General features: G+C 46.5%; 2 protein-coding genes across 2 annotated transcripts in view; one reads left to right on the top strand and one right to left on the bottom strand.

Moving 5' to 3' along the window:
* Positions 1 to 4,763: 4,763 nt before the first annotated feature.
* On the bottom strand, positions 4,764 to 6,293 carry LOC133339107 (protein S100-A1-like). The gene is made up of 3 exons (XM_061547230.1): positions 6,277 to 6,293; positions 5,856 to 6,035; positions 4,764 to 4,949 (listed from the first exon to the last, which is right to left on the bottom strand). Exons 2-3 carry the CDS (start codon positions 5,991 to 5,993, stop codon positions 4,764 to 4,766), a joined length of 324 nt encoding a protein of 107 aa, XP_061403214.1. The 5' UTR covers positions 5,994 to 6,035; positions 6,277 to 6,293.
* A 1,482-nt stretch (positions 6,294 to 7,775) lies between these two features.
* Positions 7,776 to 23,705, top strand: part of LOC133359663 (protein S100-A1-like) — a 450,535-nt gene continuing 434,605 nt past the window's right edge. Inside the window, exon 1 of the mRNA XM_061578214.1 lies at positions 7,776 to 7,794. The gene's annotated coding sequence lies outside the window, so the exon portion shown is untranslated. The remainder of the gene's footprint in view (positions 7,795 to 23,705) is intronic.

The raw sequence follows: 23,705 nt of genomic DNA, 5'->3' as shown, positions 1-23,705 counted from the left end.
CGTCCGACTCCAATCGTCATTTATTGATTTTAACAAGGTAAAACTGGTGAGAAAACACAGATACAGCATCTGTTATAATCCGGAAACACCAACACAATGAACACCACAGCATCAGAACATTGTATTAGATAACAATAGATCCTGGACGGACCAGGCCCCTACATTACCACTGAACAACTACACAAGAGCACAAGCCGGTGCGTTGCATAAAGGCACATCGTGTATTCATCCCACTGCACCCCAAATGTACAGCATTACACATAACACTAAACTGTGGATGAGATACTTTGTCATCTTTGCTCTCACGATCGCAACATAGCCACCTGGGCACAAGTCTGACTCGACTTACTAAATCACAAGTAACATCCACAATAAGGAAAGTTGCAGGCTTCATTGCTAACTAGGCCTCGTATTTACCACAACAACTTAACGGCACCATAAAGGCATTTACATCACTATAACGGTCATTCCAACATTGCAACAGCATTGCCAATATTATAAGAATATTTACAAACTTACAGACAATGCTTCTCAAAGTCCCACAATGGACAACTACGTCTGGCTTCACTGAGACGCGATGTGTGCCGCCATCTTGACTTATCTGTGTAATGGGCGATGCCTGCGTGGGTCAGTGGAAATCTAAAATCGTAACTTCCTGGTCACGTGACCAAAATTAGCATCAAAAACAGGAAATTCCTGTGTACATACCCCCCCCCCCCCCCATCTGCCGTGCGGCAAAACTCCTGCCGTGAGACAGAACAAACGTCTTATCTGTAGGTCCGAAGATGGCTGAAGAGGACAACGTTCAACCTAAATCAAAATTTGGAATTATTTTGTGAAATATTAAAAAGCTGTGCAATGTAAAAAAAAATTATGAGCGTTGATATATGAAAGGATGATGAAGGCCTCCCACATTGTTGGTGGTGGGAATGCCATGAACCGGTTGAGATGGTCACGCTCCACTGAGCTGTGGCCGGGAATCAAACGTAGGTTGTGCCACTAACCCACCCTGCTGCCACGCTGGTGAGATTATAGTAATGTCATCGTTTTTTTTTTCACCATACGAAGTTTCATGTGTGATGGTGAAAACGTATTATTTTTGTAACTATTCATAAAAGTTATGAAAAAAATAAGATTAGGTTTTTACCCTTTTTGGCAATACAACAGGTGTTAAGATGTTCAAACACCAAATAGATACAATTTTCAAGGAATCAAGTTCGCATTAGCCACACGGTACTTGTGGTGAACATGCAAACCAAACATGCTTTGATAACATTTTCATTGTCTTTGAAACTGATTGACCTACACCAGAGAACGCCAAAAGGTGAACAGATCCTGGCAATAAGGTCCCGTGCATTATAGTTGTCAAAAGAGCTGCTGTTTGAATGAAATAATATCTTGAAAATGGACCAGCAGCAAAAATGTATAATACGTGCCCCAAAGGGAGATAGTTCAGTCGGTAAATAAAGTACTTGTACGGTATGCAGTGTTCCATGATTGTCACAGATGTGTTTATTGTAAAATGCGCCGTGTGTACAAGCATCACCTGAATTTTGAATGCATGAGAGTTGTGTTCATAAATTGACATTAATTTTCCTTTGTTAAAATTGTGCAATTTGCTTATTTAACTCAAATAAAGGTAAATCATGTTATGCTTGTTTGTGTATCGCTTCTTTGGTTACTGGTCATGATGTAATTGTAATAAAAGGGGATTCTTCAAGTTGAGTTTAGGCTCACAGAGCATGTGCGGAAGAGATGTAGTGAGGTTATTCCTGGCTGATGAGCAATGTGGTTGTCTCATTCCCAGGAAGGGAGGATTGATACGTGTATATTTAGTGATTGATTCAAATCAACATTACAGTATAAACAATGTACATTAATATACCAATATCCATAGAAGTTTTTTTGTTAGATCGCGTAAATATAAATGTCGTTAATCCCGCCACCACCCGACAGGCAAATATTAAGGGTTGTCACTTAAACAAAACATGCCAATTCGTTACAAGTTCAGCACACCTGTGTGTTAGATAGTAAGCCCACAACATTGTAATTACTGGTGAAACGTCGTACTCGAATTGTAAATGATGTGGGTTTACTCTCCAACACACCGGTGTGCTGTGCTAGTGTAGTGTAATATCGCCGACTGCTGTCCGGCAACGGCAACTGCGGTGGACGAGCAGTACACACGCCGGTGAGCACTTATGCGGGTGTGTCGGAAGGGTGGAGGGACTGGGACAAGGGTCACAGAGACCCCGTCTGGAAGCCCCTGGAACCCGCTTGTGGGTTCGAGAAGGGAGGCGTGGCCAGGGCGGAGCTGAGAGCTTGTGGCTGCCGGTTCTGAGTGTGGACTCGTCTCGTTGCTGCCACCTTCGCTGCTTTCGTCGCTGCTGGTTTCGCTGGACATTGCGCGGCCGGATAGTTGTTGGCTGTCTTGGTCGACGCCGTCGGTGTAACACGGTCAACGCATTGGCACGTTCTGTTTACGTGACAAATATTAGTAATTGGCTGTGTCGGGTGGTGGCAGGTTTAACGACACATTTATATTCACGCGATCTAACCCAAAAACCTCATGGATATCATACATGGTTGATTGTAATAAAATAAAGCTTATACTGTATTGCACTTTTAAACATTTTTAAACAGATGTTTAAAAGCATTAACCATCTTAAACAAGGACAATAAGGCAGCCCGTTCAGGAAGGCTTGAGTCGATTTTTTTCCCTCCTCAAGTTCCAACATGGTTTTGTTTTAAGCGGGTGATGCTGTACTTCAGTGTGGATTTGGGAACTCCTGACCCTAAACCCTGTCTAATTTCCAGCGCGTGTTATTTGGCATGTATTGTGCCAACGTGAGGTTGTTCAGTTTAAAATAAAGTACAGGGACTCCTCTACTTACGAACATTCGACTTACAAACTTTCAGAGAAATGAACAAACCTGGTCCGTATGTCCAGTTGCCTGTTCGTACTGAGAGTCGTAAGTTCAACCGCACCGCAATAGATGGCGGCATCTACATCTGCAGAACATGAAGAACCAGTGGCATCTACATTTTCATAACATGAAAAACCAGTGGCATCTACATCTGCAGAACATGAAGAACCAGCGGCATCTAAAGGGAGAGTATCTAATACTCTTTGGTTCTTTCGGTAAAGTCACGTAGTTAGAAATAAAATGAAACAAATCACGACGTTTCGATCGCAACACAAGCGACCTTCATCAAGTGGCACCGATACAGCAGGACAACCGCTGACACAGGAGGAAGAGCTGCTGACAATAAGAGCTTATAAAGGGTTGTGGTGGGCCCAACCCAAGGGTAAGTGGGTGGAGCTCGAGAAGGAAGCTCTCGAAGTAATTGTCAAATCTTTTTAATTCATCAACTGTTTTTTTATAAATTTAAATACCTCGTTTCCTTCATTGTAATTCGTCTTATTTGGCGTTAGAAAAAATCGGATCTTTTTGCCTCGTGTTTCTTTCAACATTCCCAGCCTTAAGGCGATTCAGTTGGGGGTGGGAGGAGTGGGGCTGGGTGGAGAGGGGAGGGTGGGGAGGGGCTGGGTAGGGAGTAGAGGGTGGAGTTGCGTGGGGGGAGGGGCATGGGTGGGGAGGGTGGGGCTGAGTGGGGTGGGGCTGGTCACCCCGTGGTCTCCTTATAAAACCCAACGTTTAACCTACACACTACACTTGCACAGGTAGGAACAACAGCTGCCACACTGGCCACCAGGGATTATTTGTCTTTCGTGCACGAATTCGCTATCCAACCAAGTGCCTACTTGCCCACTCCAAAGGAACGTGTTTTGGCGTTAGACCACATTAAACTATCACTCAACAATTAAAAGATTTAAGTTAAGGTGAAGTATTCAGTCGTGCGGGATGAAAGTAATTCGGTTTGAATGAAGCCAACATCCTTTGTCTGGCCACATTCCCACAATAAAGTAAGTGAAGGCTATGCACCAACATGTTTTGGAGGTCATCTGTAAACAATTCGCATGTGTCCGTCATTTTCCAGACTTTATACTTATGTTTGAGAGAAACATGCTTAACACCAAACAGGACTTTCGGGGTAAACTGAAACGTTAAAAGATGCAAAACTTCGAATGTGCCAAAACCATGAAAATAGTGCAATCAATCTAATGCAACTACCCCTTCCCCACATTTCAGGTATTTGGAACGGTCCAAATTTGGGGGGTGGGGGACAAACCCAGCATTCCGGCCACATTCGTTAGCACACCTTCGTGGTGGTTGTGCCCAACGTGTTGCGGTTATGGTGCAGTTGTGGGAACGTGGCTTTGAGTACGGTCACGTGGGGGGGGGGGGGGGGGGGTGGTAAATATTGATAACCATGTTGGTAATACATACATGGTGTTGATATTGTTCATTTATCACTTACAGCATTACAGATCAAAAGGCTGGGTTGTTCCTGGGAAAGTATGTGCAAGAAATCCAGATCACTTGCTAATCAAAAGTTTCATCCCACGCAAATACACGAAGTATAAACAGCGGTATGAAAATGAATAGTGCAGCCCATCCTACGTTGCAAAGTTGCCAACTATATCGATTCTTCCAATTATGAAACCACAGAACTGCAAGCAGGAAACGGATTCCTGGCACGTTCCATATCGCTACTCATCCTGGTAGCTGCCCATCGTGGACATTGCATGGATAACCACTGCACTCGATTATTTTCCTAGAGTATCAAGGTCACAAGCACGTCACGTTGATGTGATCACACCGTTTATTTCATAGTATCCGTATCAAGCAACAGGCGCGTTACACTTGGAATGCGCGCAGCGCGTGGGTCCTGCCATTCCGCTCGTGGTGCGCTCGGAAGTTCTGGTGGCAGCAGAATTTCAAGGCGGCGATCGTGATCACGAACTCGAGGAAGTCGACGTTACCATCTTTGTCATCACCAAGGTCCCTCAGGATGCGGCTCACCACGAACCCATCCACGGGATTCTGAATGGAATCAAAGCAGCAGAGTTAGAAAAGCCTATAGACCTGGACTGTGGAACATGGGCAAAATCTACATCAAGTGATACACGGCGTAATGCCGGTCATTCTACCACGTTGATTTGCTGTGAATAAGCAAATACGCCTTGTATTCTAAAAATTAAGGATCCATTCAATCTTAGACACTACATTAATTTCCTACACGTTAATTCACCCCCGATTAGGCCCACAGTCAGACACCATCTCCAAGACCGAAACACCACTGCACAATTCTGGCTCTCGCCTCATGAAGCGGATTGTGAACACAGCTAAACGGCGTACTCAATAGTACAAGTTGCGAATTCTCAAACACCGGTATGTTAAAGTAGCAACTAATCAGCGCAAATTACGTGACAAACCCTACCAATTGGCCGTGTCGGGTTTAACAGGCAATATTTACGCGATCCAAACCAGTGGCCTTTATTACAGAAGAGGGGTACAAGCTTCAAAGGATACAACCGGAGGCTCAAAAATGGGACGAACAAATAAATATAACCCGTAAAAACAAAGTTTTTCACTATAAATCCTTTATATGCGTGGCGGCTAGAGTCCTCTCGTCCTCTGGTTTGAGATGGCTGCCACCTATGGGTCAGATGAATGTCTGCCAGTATTAAGCAATTGGTAATTAAATATTTAATTTGTTTTCCCAAGTGTAAAATTTTGAATTTTTTTCAAGAACATTAATTGTCTCGCACAACGAGTCTGTGCAAAATGTCAGCTCGATTGGATCACGGGAAGTGGGTTAAAAAAACGACCGAAAGATTTGCACGGTCGTAAGCAAGCACGCAAGCAAGCAGCACGCAAGCAAGCGCACTTAATATAAAGGATTTAAAAAAGGGACTGGTCCATACGAATAGCAAAACCACATCTCACCTGGATCAGACTCTTGCCCTTATCCCCCTTCAGGAAGCTCCTGAACGTTTCCTTCAGACAATCTTTCACAGCACTGTCGCGGGCGAGTTCATTGAAGGTGGACAGGAGCTTCAGTGTGGCTGCATGGAGGTCGCTCATCTTCACAAGCGATGCACGGTCGAGTAAGTACGCAAGTGAAATCTGCGAGGACACGACAAACAACGAGACAGCCTTCAATCACGTGAAGACAATGCACACGGCACCTCTCTACGCACCATAACGACCGATCACGTAGCGCCCCAGCTTTGTTCCAAAAACAGTTTCTGGTCTAAACCTCAACCAGCGCTGCGCACAGCTCTCACCGAACCCAGGTAAAACCCGCGCGTTGCAGAGATCCCCACTACACAAGGCATCTTGCCCAACACCGCGGCGGTAGCGGTACCTGCAACAGACGTCTGCAGCTTTGACGACGACTGCTGCCACCCGTTGAGGCTTTTATGAAGCGCGGCCAGTGACGTCACCACTCACACCTGCTCGCTCTCACTGTGCGATTGAGTGATGATGTTTTTTGATTGGTCCCGTTCATCTCGTTTACCGGCTAATTTACAAGGGAAGTCCGTGACGCCAGAGCACAGCAGCAGCAACATCAACAGACAATGAACTCATGGGAGGCGCGTGCCAAGCGGCCCCAATATTGCTATCAAGCGGGCGCTTGATGGAGGGAGTGGAGGAGTTTGCACGGGGACGAAATAAAACACATTCCTGCGGAGGGAGCTGGTAGGAATGTTGGGTTGCTCGGTCAATGGCCAGGGTCAATGGCGGCGTGGTGTATTCCGCAAATATGCCCGACTGTGAGGGCGGGCACAAGCCGGCGTGAGTAGGTTAAACGTTGAATTTTATAAGGGCACCACGGGGTGACCAGCCCCTCCCCACCCAGCCCCACCCCTCCCACCCCCGACCCAGCCCCACCCTCTCCACCCAGCCCCTCCCCACACTCCCCATTCAGCCCCTCACCACCCTCCCCACCCAGTCGCTCCCTCCCCACCCAGCCCCTCCATGCACGACGGACGGACACAATAATCCCCTATAAGCTGGTGTAACCAGGAGGTTCCTACCAGTATTAAATCTACATCGTCACTCGCAGCCGACACCACAACCCGTGCTGTAATTATTGTACGCAAATGAGATGCCCGCGTTTTCACACTGATATATCCACGTGTACGTGGATCTGCAGTGGTGTCAAGGTTTGCTCACTGGATGTGTAATGCAGAGGTCCTTCGGGTTCGATCTCCCCGTGCGGCAGTTGAACCAATGACCACCCAGCATTGTAAACAGGTACACCACAGGTATTTGATCACGATGTTGATGTTTTGACAGCAGTAGCTTGGCCAACATTTTGCCACCTCCTGTATATCAGAGCAGGTGATATGAACTAAGATTATTATTCTAATTTACGACAATGTGGACTGCGTCAAACTGTGTTAAACGATGAGAACACGTGCCCCTATTAGGGGCCGTCCATAAATGACGTCACGCCCCTGGGGGGGCAGACATTTGTGACGATGTGTGACGAGGGGGTGAGGTTGACAAATGTGACGTCACCTCAAAATGCGCAACTTCAAATAAATATAGACAACACGTTCTACTTAATTAAATAGACTTTTTATAAATGTTTTCTCCTACAACATCAGAGTGCAGCGCCACATTAAATACGCACTACAATGACAATTGTCAAAAGCGATTTGAAGCATGTTTTATTTTGAAAATGGAAATATGGTTTTGGGAGGGGGGGGGTAGAGCTTTGTGACATCATATTAGAGGCGGGGGGGGGGCTGACTTTTTGTGACGCCTTGTGACGAGGGGGGGGGGTCAAAAAGCGTCTAAAATCGCGTGACGTCATTTATGGACGGCCCTTTAGAACTACGAACGACCATAATTGAGGGCAGCGTGATCGTCATTGGTGGAGTTGGCACGCGTCTCCCATGAGGCGCTGGGATGCCGTCACAGGCGGCAAGACTCGTGTTGCCCCCGCGTGGCGGAGGAAAGAACAAACAGAGCCCGGATTGATATTTAGCTTGGCAAAGGGTTTTATATCACTAGTTCATAAAGCCTGCCTTCGCTAGGAAAACGTTTCAATAAATATAATCCTTAACCTCAAATGAACCTAATGGTGGGTCCCATAAGCCCCCGGCTCTCGTATAAACTGCGTTGCAACGTCATTTAATGTCTTTTGAAGGCGAACGATATGGCAATCTATTCCTCTCGACGAGCTCTGCCCGATGCGCTAATCAAAGTTTCAAAGTTGTGTTTATTCTGCGCATTCGTCCTCGCTGCGCTTGAACGACAACAGAATGATCCGAGACGAGATATCCAAGGTTATGAAGAGGCCATCAGAGGATTGAACCTGCCCAGCTGGAAAATGGGAAAATATAGACCCTTGCTTTTGGCGAGTTCATTAACAAACTCCGATGACACCAGGGTTAATGAACTATTCACGAAGGTTTCTGACTTTGTATAGACACATCCCAAAGAAATAACAATTCGCAAAGGTGTGCTGCTGCTTCTGCTCAAACAGCAGGAAGACACGATTTACATTATGCCTGCTTGTGTCGCCAGCCCGTCCTCTTTCCCGTCATGATCGTAACGAGAGAGCAGGCCAGCTAAACAAAACCATTCGGGGACGATAGATGTTATTCTGAGTTGTGCTCTTGTCCAATTCCGTACCACACTGTAAAAAATGTGACACATTGTTACTTAAAAAAATTATGGCAACAAAGTGACACGTAATATAATTGAGTAGATTCTAAGCACTACAACTTTGAATAAAAAGTGTTGAATAAATTAACTAAAAAATAATAATAAAAAATAAGTACATGGTAATAAAAGCAACAGTTAAAATGTGTTGGATTTAGTAATATGATTCCAAATGATGAGTTATATAGCCTAAAAAAAATTGTGTAAATCCAAATAGATTTTACAAGGAAAAGTGATTTATATTTACTTAATATCTGAGCAATGGTAATTTAGATTTACTAAATATCTGGTGGAATCTGATTAATATTTATTAATTATCTGGGTGAAATTGATTTACATTTACTAATTGTCTGGGTGAAATTGATATAAGCTTACTAAATATCTGGATCAAAATGATTTGGATTTACTAAATAAAATACTTATATTGAATGTCTGTTGCCATAACTTTTCTATTTCTAATCCACCCAATATCATGCCTTCGTGGTGCCACAATTCACTTACGTTAAGTCAACCGATCACCATGAAAAAGATAAGAACCATGAAAAGGAACAGCAGGTTAACATTTATTCGTGCAATTTTGTCTCAACATGTTTATCCAACATATTACAAGTACAAAACAAAGACAGAAATCATGTATGTGTACAATAGGGATACAATACTGGTGGTATTTATAATTTGTGGGCATTACAGGCACAGATTACTTTTTTGGATGTGATTCAAGGTTTAGTCTTTTTAGCACATTTAAATTACGACAATGTTTTAAAAAAAAATCTGTAAAAAAACTTTCATATTATTTCTTTTTTATATGCGCAAATTGAAATCCTAAGGGCTAATATGTTTTTCAAACAGCTAAAAGAGATTAAAACATCACGTGAATTGACTTGCATTCCCTGTACTTATACTAGTAGCCATAATCCACAATCCGGGTGGACCTATCTTTTTTAACATGCATAATTACAGTACAAGCATGGCTTTCTAACAAGTAAACTAGCACAGCCTACAGATGTTCTATGCATCTTACATCTATTCCTTTAGAACAAACACTTACAAAGGCCTAGGTCAGCGTCACATCAGAAGAAAGCACAATGTTAGAACACCCAAGAAACATTAAACAAAAATAAAGATAGCTTTCAATAACAAATCAGTGCATTCTCTGATAGCCTACCAGATGTATAGGCCTATAACGCAGAACTTTGACAGTCAGACTCAGTTATTAACTCGTTAAGCTCAGTCAAACTGAAGTACTTCTTCTTGGTGAAAATCTGAAAACACAATGCTAGTTCCCTTGGGACTATGCCTTCCAAAAGGTCATGTAGTACATCTGGTGGGTACCCAGACTCAAAATGAAAGTGATTTAATTTATCAGTCAATGGACACGACCGCTTTACGCCAAAGCAATGAGTAACATTTGGATTTTCTCTCAGTTTGCACATGCAAACTATGTTCCTTCTTTGTCCGAGGTGGAAACACTCCGGTCCGCACTTCGTGTGTCTGGTACTCTGAAGAATGTCCAAGACAAAATCTACAGATGTACGGCCCCGTGAAACATTCAACTAGTCCACTGATAAAATGTGCATCGAGATTGTCAGCTACAACACAATGTACTGTCCCTTTAATGTTTTTTCCAACACTGGAAATGAAAATCCCTTCCTGTTCTAGAATGATAAGATCCTTCAAGAGTGGTTCCAAAACTGCTCTGTATTCAAACTGTTTGACATCAACAGCTTTGCAAAGTAAAGCTAGGTGTATTGACGTTAATGCAGATTGCAACTTTGTTGGAACATTTGCCAAAACCCAATAAACAGCTGTTATTTTGTGTTTTTTTTCTCGAAGTTCCTAGTGGGTTACACACTTCAAAGTCGTCAACGTAAAGGATTATAGACAGTCTTGTTTCTTCCCCAGCATAAAATACATTTTGCTTGAAGGATTTTCCATCAAAAATTGACTTAATATATCCAGTACTATTTGATTTTCTGGATAAAATTATTTCTGCAATGTCTTCATTCTTCAAGACTTCCTGCAAAGTCTGGAGAATAGGCACATATTGAAAGGTCTTGTTCTTTTCAGTATCAATAATATATTCAATGCTATCAACACACTGGAAATGCACCTTAAAACACTTTCTTCTCTTAAAAGCCGAACCAAGTGGACCACCTGCTCCAAGTGCTGTACTAATGGGATGGAAGTTGCACAACTGCTGACAATTCAGTTACGATGGCCTGGTCAACAATGCATTTATTCACCTTCAATGTTGAATCTAGTATGTTCCTAACAACTGCAACTGATACTGAAGATGAAATGAACTGAAGGTCTTCAACCAAGGCATCAATGCACTTCACTGAGGCATTATAGATGGTTTCTAGCTTCAGCAGAAGTAAGCCAATTCTTTGAAGAACTAAGTATGATGCACTTTCCTGATCACAATCTAAACTAGTGCCCTCACCATCATTGGCCTCTGGTAAATCAGAATGGTCAACAGTCTGATTATGGCGACTCTCATACACATCTTTCTTAAAATCACTCAAAGAATAGGATTTGTGTCTTTTGCTTTTGTGTTTTAGAAATCTATTGTATATATTTGTCTGAAAGCTGCATCCTTCAAATACACAAAAGACAGTTTCGTGGTTCTTCAGATGATTTCCAATATGCTGAAAGTAGTCCTTCTCTATAGAACAACAAGCATTGCAAACTAAACACTAAAAGGCAGAGATGTTTCCTGACCGTAGACTTTCTTCATCTGAATGGTATCTGGACAAATGTGTGCGAAGGGCACTCTGTGTTTTAAATGTGCAAGGGCAACTGTCATATAGGCATGGCTGGGATTGGCCACGACCAAATATTGCGTGTTGTCTGTAATGCTTTAATAGATTTCCTTTTGTGGCAGACAAAGACTTGCAGATCTTGCACTTCCATTCCATAAGCAAAAACCTGAGGCAGAAAAAGGTCCATGTATCAGATGCAAGGCCACCAGGTCTCTAATCACATGAGGACAATAGAATCGCATTTACAAGATAATTCTTTATTATTTTTAATATTCAAATTTTCATGCTCAAATTTAGCACATCAACTTCTTGTCACTCACATCATCTAGCTAGCTAGCAACTACACAACAAGCTAGCCACAACGTAAAGGTGACGCTAACTGACTGGTGGCAAGCTAGCTAACGTTAGCATACTGTACGTACATCAACACCAAGATATAATATACTGGAGGTGTAACGGCAGGTACAGGACTTTTGGTTCGGTACACGCTGTGATCCAAATGAATATAGTCTAGTTTTAATCACGCACGTTACTTTTTCGTGTGCGGAACAAAAATTATAGTCTCGTGCTTTTAGTCGAATCAGACTGACTTCCAAAGGCCTAACGTTGTGCTAGTTAATTCTGATATACGTTACAGCCAGTTACATTGGCATGCTGGTAACATGCAGTAACATAAAACAATGTTCAACTGCTACCACACCTTTGTTAAAAAATTGTTCGCTAAAATAATAAAACATGTCTTACCTTTGGGAGAACGGCAGTCCCTGAAACGTGTCTGTTGAAGAAGATGGTTGACATGCACGTGGCGCGAAAAAATGCCTCGAGTTTGGGCGGGAGTGTAACGTTATTAAATTCAAAAACCTCCCGGTTAGTAAAATTAATCAATTTTTGGCATTTTTGACTTTCCTGATAAAATACAATTAAATTCTACTCAGTTATTGATGGCTGATTTTATTTGAACAAAACTGAGTAAAATACAATTAATAACTAATAGAAAGGTGTTGAATTCAGCTCAATGTGATTCTAAACTACACATAGTCATTATTTTTATGTATAGGCTACTCCTATATATTTACTAAACATTAATTAACCCCAGTCTCGGTTTTTACAGTGCACACAGCAGGTTGAGATGACTGGACAGCTTCCCAAACAGAGAACGCAAATCGGGTTACCAACTCTCCCTCAATGTCCGGGAGTCTCCACCGAAATTGGCATCAATCTCCTGGTGACAATTTACAGCGACCCGGGAGCTTTTAATTGGATACTTTAAGAAAATTGATGAATTTTAAAAATCTCCCGCAATATCTTCAGTCAAGAGTTGATAAGCCTAAAGTTGAGTGGGTCAAGTGACGGCAACACTTTATTCAAAAGTGCTCTTCTGGGTAGCTTTCGTATCTCTGCAACAGTGGCCAAGAAAACCTGCCAATTAGCTATTAGTTAGGAACACCGATGTGTTGGAGAGCAAACCCACAATATTTAGAATTCGATTCCAATGTGTCTCGGGAAATTACAACCAGCTTCATCAGGCGACAGCCATGATTAAGGACCCATTTATATTCACGCGATTTAATAACAAAAAAACAAGTTGTGTGCACGCCGTTGCACGGTATTCGCCTGCTCGCGTCGACGAGAGAGAGAGAGGAGCCGCAGACAGCAGCCACCAGCTCTGCTGTCCTCTTTATACGAAGGTGTTCTCGGCCACATAATCAGAGTTCACGTGTGGGATTAAACCATAGCGCACAGAGAAAACCCACGGCATGTGCATGGCGAGGCAAAACTTGATTCCGTACAGATGGAACACGTGGGCGTACATGTTTGCTGTACCGCCTTCTCCTGGCGAGCCAGGGTATGGTGCCTCATTGACGCCAAGGGGTTGGGAGTTTCACAGCATTTGTGCGATGCACCAACCCTCGCCTTCATGGTGCTGAATTACCGGCGTTCGTAGTCACCACCGGCCGGTTAAAATAAATAACCTTACAGTGACATGATGAGCAACAGTAGGTCCACGCGTGCCAGCACCACTGTAGAAAAATACCAAATTAAAATAAATTGCCGTGCAAATGATGAAGCCGATCGTTCCCACGGACGATCAACGATGGTCACGCAGCGTGGCGGTGGTGGTCAGCTCGTTTTCTGGGCGCCGTCGTGGTGAGATGTTATCTCCCTCGCCTGGTATGCAGGAGGTCGTGGGTTTGATCCCGACTCTAACGCTTGCTGCATATTTCGAGTTTGCATGTTATCTTCCGGTGATCACTTGGAGTTTTTCTGGGTTTCTGTTCCTTTCACATTTAGAATCAACATGCGCTTCGAGTATTTGTCTGCTATACATTTCCACTCGATAAGCCACTTCGTTGAGCTATCATTTGTGATAGCCAGATCGCTTGTAAAAAGAGCTATGTAGCTCAGTGGGCCTTACCTGGCAAAATAAAAAAAAAACTGCTTAGTTTGAATACACCCGTAGTATTAACCAGGGCGACCTGACGGGATGAAACCGCAAACCTCTGCACTGCACGCCTCAACCAACGAGCTGATCAAGCCCCCCGCCCCTCCCCTCCATCCCCCACGAGCCCCCCCCCCCGCAGCCCCTCCCCCCTACAGACACAAGCCCCGCCCACCGCCGAGTGACGTCACGACCAACTGACGCCCACTCTGAAGATTCAAGTCTCCCGCGAAGAAGCTGAAGCCGACGACTCCGCGACTCTCCGAGATTCCGAGACTCCCTGAGGCCTTCTCACTCGACTCGCTCTCCCTGCTTGAGTGAAGAACCTCGCCGACGACGGTCCAAGGGTGGAAGAAACATCACCGAGGTGAGTGAGCGTGAGACGGCACTGGGGAGAGACAAAGACGGCTGTGAGATGTGTTCAGCAGTGGGTGAGTGAGACAGCCCTGCACAGGACACCCGGGTACTCTGCTTGTGGCCGTGTCTATGTCAGGTCGGGCGTTGCCTTCAGAGGCACAAACATTGATACACGCCACCGTGAGGGGGGGGGAGACACTTGGACACCACAGGGGAGACGCAGGGGACACACAGACACAACGTAGACACACGGGCACACAACAGAGACACAGAAGGCAGACACATGGAGACGCAGAAGGGAGACGCGAGTTGCTGTTCTATTGGTAGTGGACACTCCTCACCAACACACGGACACAGGCGAGGAGGCTTCCAGTCGTTTCATCCCCCACCACCACCGTCATCATCCACAGCGCTCTGCTCTTCTGCTGCTCTGTCCTCATCTGCTGCTCTCTTATCTTCATCATTATCTGTGACCTACCAATGTCTGCAGGCAGGATCAATCGATGACAATCCTATTGCCTGCAGATGTTTAACAGATGAGATGCGTTGCACCGTGAATTCCTCCTGTTTGATGAGACAGTCGACCCTTCTGCACCGCCACTTTCCCCGTCGCGGTTTCGATAAATCGCGGGGTCGGCAAAAGACATTAAATGGGGAAATTTTAGGGATTTTGGGAGTTTTGCTAAAGCCGCAGACGACACTCAAAAAGATTAGTCACTCATAAATGCATTAAATATATGTTCAAGTTCAAGTTCATTTATTAGGTATAGCCCTGTGAGCCATTCAGCTCTTGAATCGGGTGCAACCGCAACAAACAAAAAACAAAAACATGAACAAAAAAACATCTTAAAGTGAATATGTGACTAAGTGCAAACAGAAAATCCAAGAAAAGACAGCAAAAATATTGCAGAAAAAACACCGTACAGCAACGCTGTGTGCAAAAATCCCAGTGGGATGCAAGTCAAACAACAACAACAACCACAAGACAACTTAGATTAAGGCCATCAGTCTAACTCTGTACTACAACAACACAAACATGGCTAAACCAATACACTTTTCGAAATCACCAAAATAAAGCCATGAAGGCAATGAAAAAGCAATCATAGGAACTGACGGAATTTTCACAATAAATGGCATAAACAACATGTACTACCAAAACCCTGCAGCCATAGCGGGCTGCATGAGTCACTCCACAACAGCAGGAGCATCAATCGGAGTACAGTACTGGATAATATTATTGTATTTAATCCTTTAATACCATAAATATACACAATTTTTTTAAAGTAAAATTTTGTATAAAGTTTATTAAAAGAATGCGAAAGCCAGCAGACGACACGCAAAGGCTGGAAAGTGTAGAGATATCTTAACTGTACTGTATGACCAAATACTGTACTCTATATTTGTATAATTAACTAAAAGGTGATACTGTCTTTTGTTATACTATTGTAGTGGTGTTTATTCACGCGGACAACTTCTTTTTCTCCTGTGTCACTTTATTAGAAGGATCCCACACGGTTGCTCCTCACGTTCAACACCATGTACTCCTCTGGCGAAGTCTCCCTCTCTTGCTCCGCTAGCCTGTTTACTCCGCACTCCGCTTGCCTGTCACGGACGCTCTATCTCTCTCTGGCTCCGCGAGCCTGTTCTCCGCTAGCCTATCACACTCACGCTAAGGATTCCACTAGCCTCTCCCCCGCTAGCCTGTAACTACACCCACACCTCCAACCTCGTCCGTGCCCCCAGCAGCAGTTCAGCCAACACCGCTGGGGAGGACGAGGTAATGGAGGGTGAGGTCCCGGACTTCTCTTGTATTGACTTCTTACTTCTTCATCTCCAACCAACTCAACTCCCGTTGCTTCACACATCCCCATATATCCCCCTCCTCATTAAGTGTCCTCAGGTGGCCCTCGTTAAGCCGGCATCCTTCCAGTGTCTCCTGCACGTGCTCCCCCCCTTATCGCTTCTATCTCTGCCTTCTTGGCGCCTCCTCCGTGTGTGCATTTGCAGCCAGCCAATCACTGCCTCTTTCCCTAATTGCTGGTGTCTCTCTGTCTGCTGTCTCCCAGGCCTCACGCTTGTACCTGCTCGTCCTTAACTGACCGCACTGTTTGCAACCCCGTACATGAATGCAACTGCTGTTTGCGAACCCTGCGCAAATTACGCCACTACACTATTATTCTGCTCGCTTCGCTCACCAAGGAAACCAAGGGGACCAAAAAATTTCACGCAGTTTTTCCAGATCGCGGGGGGCCTGCGCCCCTACCCCTGCGATGTGGAAGGGTCGACTGTAAAAATAATTTTAACCATTCGGATAGCTACCGACTTAGTGCTGCTCGGAAGCGAATCATCAAATAATACATTGTTTAAATGCATGCCTATACAAGCCACCATATTTCAATAGGGATTACCGTTGGTACTGTACGACTATTTCAATACACAATGAACAGGAAGGACAAGATCAAAGGGCTCGCATAACACGCATGCATAATGTACGTCGACTCATTAATCCCCCCCACCACTTTGCGCAAGAGCGAAGAAGTGTGGTCACCACATCTACGCCTCTATATAAGTGAAGTATGGGAATTGACGGCAGGAACTTCTTGACGGGAACACACTTTTTATTAAATCTTTACGTGTCAAAATACAACGTGTAGTCTCCGTTCTTCCGACTTCACACTCCACTACTCTCGTGTAAACTCTAGGCCTCTGGCTACACACGATACCCTTCACTCGTGTAGACCCTACGCCTCTGGCTACACAATACACTCGACTCGTGTAGACCCTATGTCCCTGGCTACACAATACACTCGACTCATGTAGACCCTATGTCCCTGGCTACACACACTGCATTCGGCTCGTGTAGACCTTACGTCTCTGGCTACACACACTACACTCGCCTCTGGGTTACACAGAGTCCCGGTCCCGTTAGGACAGCGGGACTAGGTACCGCAGGGCCCTAGGTCTTCATCCCCGTCTTCATTCTTCGCTGGTTACACACTGCCCTCACGCCTGTGTGCATCCCCTTTTATAGCCCCTGCTCACGAGAGGCGGAGCTGATGCGTACTTCAACGTGAGCATCGCTCCTTAATGAACCAATCACGACGCACTCTCTCTACGATCCGTTTTCCCCAGCGCGTGTTAACACTCCTCCACCAATCACACCGCGCTTGCCACCCGATCACTCCCTCTCAGCACGTCACCGGCCCACAGCCAATCAGTACCCCGTAACCCACGACCCCGCGCTGACCCCTGATCCTCCACCGTCAGCGCGCGTCACCACCTACACAGCCAATCATTACGCGCTGGCATACAATCTCTAATCCCAGCGCGTATCACCTCTACATAAGGAATGAAACAGGTGGACTTCTCCAAAAATCTGGCTGTCACCTGATGAAGCTAGTTGTAATTACTGGCGAAACTTCGTACTCAGATTGTAAATGTTGTGGCTTGGCTCTCGAAAACACCGGTGTGCTGTACTAGTGATGAATTTGCACGTTCTGTTTATGTAACAACCCTTACTAGTTGGCTGTGTCGGGTGGTGGCAGGTTTTAACGACACATTTATATATTTCCGCAGTCTTACCCAAAAAAACCTATTATGGATGATATTGGTCGCGAAAGCCTACGTGTTAAATGGAGTTTACCTGGTAGGATGAAACTAGTTTAGTTTTATTCGTATATAATTTTTTAGTTATTTGTTTACCTTTTCTACACTCTGCACTCCTATCATGTTTTTGTATTGTTGTAATGTTCTGACCCGCCCCCAATTGAACATCTGTGAAAAATAGCTTCATAGCTTGATTAGCTGATCACGACGTTTCGGAGGCAACACAAGTCTCCGTCATCAGGTGGGACCGTCACAGCCAGATTAGCTGATCACGACGTTTCGGAGGCAACACAAGTCTCCGTCATCAGGTGGGACCGTCACAGCCAGATTAGCTGATCACGACGTTTCGGAGGCAACACAAGTCTCCGTCATCAGGTGGGACCGTCACAGCCAGATTAGCTGATCACGACGTTTCGGAGGCAACACAAGTCTCCGTCATCAGGTGGGACCGTCACAGCCAGATTAGCTGATCACGACGTTTCGGAGGCAACACAAGTCTCCGTCATCAGGTGGGACCGTCACAGCCAGATTAGCTGATCACGACGTTTCGGAGGCAACACAAGTCTCCGTCATCAGGTGGGACCGTCACAGCCAGATTAGCTGATCACGACGTTTCGGAGGCAACACAAGTCTCCGTCATCAGGTGGGACCGTCACAGCCAGATTAGCTGATCACGACGTTTCGGAGGCAACACAAGTCTCCGTCATCAGGTGGGACCGTCACAGCCAGATTAGCTGATCACGACGTTTCGGAGGCAACACAAGTCTCCGTCATCAGGTGGGACCGTCACAGCCAGATTAGCTGATCACGACGTTTCGGAGGCAACACAAGTCTCCGTCATCAGGTGGGACCGTCACAGCCAGATTAGCTGATCACGACGTTTCGGAGGCAACACAAGTCTCCGTCATCAGGTGGGACCGTCACAGCCAGATTAGCTGATCACGACGTTTCGGAGGCAACACAAGTCTCCGTCATCAGGTGGGACCGTCACAGCCAGATTAGCTGATCACGACGTTTCGGAGGCAACACAAGTCTCCGTCATCAGGTGGGACCGTCACAGCCAGATTAGCTGATCACGACGTTCCTCACTTGATGCAGCTAATCTGGCTGTGACGGTCCCACCTGATGACGGAGACTTGTGTTGCCTCCGAAACGTCGTGATCTTTATTTTATTTTATTTTTATTAATTTTGATGTTTTACCTACGTGACTTTACCGAAAAAACCTAAGAATATAGCTTCATAGCTCATCGGATTTCTCCAGTATGAATAGAGATTCTGATTTCGCTTGACTCGAGTGTGATTGCAAAGTGACAGAAGCTCGTGACTGTCGGCACGATGGCCTGCGAGCAACTGTGACCCCACCTGTGTTCCGTCTGCGTTTGCAGACAACCGGATATTGGTGACATGCCCACCAGCGGCGCGTTGTGACCTCTCGCCCGACGACGGCCTGCCAGAGGAGGAGGAGGCCAGCCCGTCCTGCTGGGGCGGCTGTTGTCGGAAGGGGCCGCGTATATCGGCGGCCGACAAGGCCCTCCTGAAGGCCGAGGATAAACTAGCTAAGACCCGGTTGAGAACGCACCAATTATTCCGGGATCTGTGGTGGGACAGAGTCGCGGTCGCCGCTGCCAAGGAGCGGAAGGAGGAGGAGGAAAGAAGAAGGAGTGGAGCGCGGGAGCAGCAGAACAAAAGAGGGTGTCCAAATGGCCCTTTGTCAAAAATGGAGGCTCAATAGGATCTTGCCCCACAAGGTCAGCAGACCAGGTGAGGGGATTGAACTTGGCATGGCTGCGAGGGACAGGGGTGGGGGGGTACGGCGCACGGTCTCAGGTGATGCTAAATGCCTGATGTTGATTCTAAATGTGTGTGGAGGGAAAAACTGGAGAACTCGGACAAAAATCGATGTGACCACGGGGAGAGACATGCAAACTGCATATATACCACAGGGGTCAGGGTCGAGAACCCACACGCACCTGTATACCAGGCAGGATGGTTAACATCTTGCCAACGTGGCATCCTTAAACATAAGGCGTGTTGAAGCAGTGCCCCTAGTGTTGACAGCGAGGCTTTCATCAAAGTGGTTTCGAAAAGTAGTTGTGTGATGCCACCTTCTCGTGCACCGCAAGAGCACGCGAGTGACGAGAAGGTGGGGTCATTTTGTCGCAGGAACAACCGCCCAGGCAGCAATGGACCGGGATGTGCCTATCGCGCTTGTGGATGGATCGACGGCCTTCCTCCTCACCCACACGACGGACGAGTGGCTCTACTGGAGATATAACAGCAGCATGACCATGAGTAACACCAGCATGACCATCCACTTCGCAGGTACCAGGAGTAGCAACGGCAGCAGCGGCGGCAGCAGCAGTGGTGGTGGCAGCAGCGGCGGCGGCAGCAGTGGTTATCTGGCACAGTCGGAGTGCTGCAAGTGGTTGACAGACTCCACGGTCATCGATTCAAGTGATGATGGCTCCCTCCACGGCAACCTTTCCACCCCTCCACCTCTCCAGCTGGTGAATATATATCGCTGTAGTGTTTCTCAAACTTTCTTGTCCCGCCAACCTCTTACTCTTGTGGCAAAACTCATTCCACTTCTCTCTTAATGTCAGTCATACGAAATGATTAATAGGACCAGAACAATAAATTTTTATTTAAATAAAGCTGAAAGGTTTTTATTTTTATTGGGGGAATTTAGATCTTGGGGTTAGTGTAGTTTAATCATGGTAGTTTACCAAAAATTAATGTTTTAAGTATTATTTAACGTCCAAAACAAAAGGTATGAACATTGTCGCCAAATATATTTTTTTATTTCAAGGCCACAGTGTTGTTGTTGAGTGTGTTGGGTTTATTTTTCTTTTCAAGAAGCAAAGTATCACCGGGACGTTGTAGAGAATGGCCCCTTGGCAAATGCCTGTTGCCCGTGGCCGGATATTAGCCGTGTCATGAATGCCTATTGCCCCAACTGCAGGAACTCGTGAACGCAGACCCTACAGTAATGGAGCCACAGGGTGCACTGTCCCTCGACCAGGATACATCGAGCAAACGTCGGATAGTGGTCATGGTGCCATCCGCCCATTGGAAGACTGGCCAGGGATCGCATATGCAAACACATTGGGACCTGTAATAAAGACTCAGATCCCATGTACAGCCTTTACAAACTTCTGGGGCAAGTTTTTGTGTCTGAGTGGCGATGTTTAAACACGCACCAAGTACTAATTTGAGGCTCGATGGTCACTGGTGTTGGCCGTGAGGGGCATCGAACTCTGTCACTGAGTTCATAAAAAAGCGCGCTAACTGGAACTCGGGTCACTCTGTTCATAAAGCAGCACGCTAACTGTTACACTACTGCTTCCCAATAACATACACATGTACACATACCCACATACGCGTTCACACACACACATGCAATGAAAGCCATGTTAAGGTGTTCGTTGTGAAGCCTGGAGCGTCGGTTTGGGATGTGTGAGCGAATCGCGCGTTTGCCTCGGGCATTCTCGACGAGATGATGTTCTTGGTGGTCTCCTTCACAGGTCTTCCAGCCCCGGGGGGGAGATGTTTCCCCTATGTACGAGAACCAGCAGCCACCGGGGTTCGTGCAGCAGATGTACGGCCACAGGTAAGACACGCGTGCACACAGACACGGGACCTTTCTCCGTCTCTCTCACCCCCATGCCGTGGGAGCCCCCCCAACGCTGGCTCAGCTCGCGTGTACCAAGTAGAAAAGGACGGTACCAATGGACCGTGCGGCTAAACGTTAGTTTCCTTCCACAGATTCATCAACGTTGCGCCCTACGCAAGTCAAGACTGGTAAGCTGGCACGAGAGTCCACCGCTCCCCGCGAGACGGGAGATGGAGCGTGCTGCTGGCTCGGTACCTCCTGCAGATGCGCTTCCTCCGCTGGGGACCTCTGGGAGATCGCTTCTCATCCTCGTCTGTGGACTCTTCTCAACGTGGATGCTGATGAGAGGAAAACCTCTCGAATTCGTATGGATGTTGGGGATCGACTTTATGTTGATGGGTGTATTGACAACTGTAAATAACTTAACACGTAGGCTTTCGTGACCAATATTATTTATAATCAACGTTTTTGGGTTTAGATCGCGTTATTTATAAATGTGTCATAACCCTCCACCACCCGACATGGCCAATCAGTAAAAAGTGTCACGTTGACAAGAGACAAATAGTTCACTGCTTTAGCCCACCGGTTTGTTGAAGCGTGAAACCACAACATTTACAATTTTTGAGTACGACGTTTTGCTGGTAATTGCGATTTAAAGTTTTTATTCATTTCTCAGCGGAAATAACTAAGAAACCCAAAGAAAGCAACTTGGAGTAACATTCTATCCCGGGCGTCTCGACAGGCCCCTTCCGATCTTCGTCCCATCCGCGGGCGCCCCCACCTACAATACGACAAAGGCCAGCCACCGCAATGCCCACCGCCCCGCGCCCCTTTCCCTACCGTCGCCACCATTCACCCTCGCAACGCTCCTTCGCATCGCCCTCCCCCCCCCCCCCCCCCCGTGTCCGGGTGTTCCTCGCCTGCACACCTCAGTAAGCCAGTTAAATACACATGGCCACACCTCACCGTCCCTTCCCCATACCCACGGGCCCTCCCTACCCTACCCCGGGTGGGATCCACCTCCACATTACGCCCGCGGCCCTGTGTCCCAACCTTGCCCGGTCCACTTCCATCACCCTTTCCAGCAACCTCCTCGCCCATTGACATACCCCCACAGGCAGCACAGGGGACCCGTCCAGCTCCTTTCTGCACGCCCCCCACAAAGCCTCCTTCGTCGCACCTATTACGGCCCGCGCCCGGTCTCTGTCTCCCTCCCCCACCCCCCTCAAGGCACCCCACATAATGTCCTGCTCAGTCACCTGCGCCGGATAGTACCGGTTCAGCAGCGGGCCGTTCCTCCTCCATACCTCCCGCGCAAAGGGGCACCTCACCATTGTGTGTACCGCATCCTCATCCTTGCCGCAACCTCTCGGGCATTTGGGGGAGTTTGATAATTGCCGGGCGAACATGAAGTTCCTTGTCCCTAGCCTATCCCGCACCGCCAACCATGACAAGTCTCTTTGCTCCTTTGTGAGCGCCTTTGATGCGGTGTTCTTCCATACTTGCAGGTGTACTGCTCTCTTTACCCCTGCCACCTCCTCGCAGGCCACCCCTTTATTCACTTCTGCCATCACTTTCTTGGGGGTCCATGGGCCCCTTTCCTGGTGCAAGCCATACTCCTTTATGTAATCCCCCACCACCGTATGTAGCCATCCCTGTGGCCAGGCCAGAGGCGTGCCCCTCGTCAGTTGGGACATCCCGAGCCCCCTCATTAACCACTCCAGACGGTACCTCAAGTAGCAGGCTGCCTTCCCCCGGGGTGCTTCGGAGTAGAACAGCCTCAGCGAGTTGGACACAAAGGTTGAGAGCAGGACCCGCGCCACATCTGGGGCCCCCCTCCCCCCGTTCTCTACACGTTTACACATTGCTACCCTCTTTACCCTATCCATCCCCCCCCCCCACCAGATGAACCTAAATAATGCTGACATCAGGCTCCTTATCTCCCCCTTGCCTGGTGGGCATACATATACTCTCAGGTTTTTTCGGTAAAGTCACGTAGGTAAAAAATGTAATTAAAAGTTAATAAAATTAATAATGAAAATAAAATAATAAATCACGACGTTTTGGAGGCAACACAAGTCTCCGTCATCAGGTGGGACCGTCACTGCTAAAATTACTGCATCAAGTGAGGAAAATTCCAAAAGACCAGCTCTTAAATACAAGTTAAGGAGGGAGGGGCTTATCTGAATGTGGTAACCAGGGAATAGAACGTGGAGGTGGTGGGCGGGGCTACAAGAGAAATTGGTCAACTTTCGATTTAAAGCTTTCGTGACTGCAGGGATTCATCTTATTGGTTCTTTCGATAAAGTCACATAGAAGGGAAGTAATAAAATAATAC

This window comes from Lethenteron reissneri, chromosome 8 (assembly GCF_015708825.2).
Source record: "Lethenteron reissneri isolate LAM-NWPU_2019-01 chromosome 8, ASM1570882v1, whole genome shotgun sequence".
In the NCBI taxonomy this organism is placed as follows: Eukaryota; Metazoa; Chordata; class Hyperoartia; order Petromyzontiformes; family Petromyzontidae; genus Lethenteron; species Lethenteron reissneri.
Note: the sequence above shows the minus strand (reverse complement) of the source record. Positions and strands in the feature narration are given on the sequence as shown.

What these genes read in the sequence shown, in the direction of transcription:
- LOC133339107 (XM_061547230.1), bottom strand. Translation starts at nt 5,993, where the DNA reads ATGAGCGACCTCCATGCAGCCACACTGAAGCTCCTGTCCACCTTCAAT. An exon ending in AGGGCAAGAGTCTGATCCAG is followed by an intron (nt 4,950 to 5,855) that starts GTGAGATGTGGT and finishes GATTCCATTCAG; the next exon opens with AATCCCGTGGATGGGTTCGT.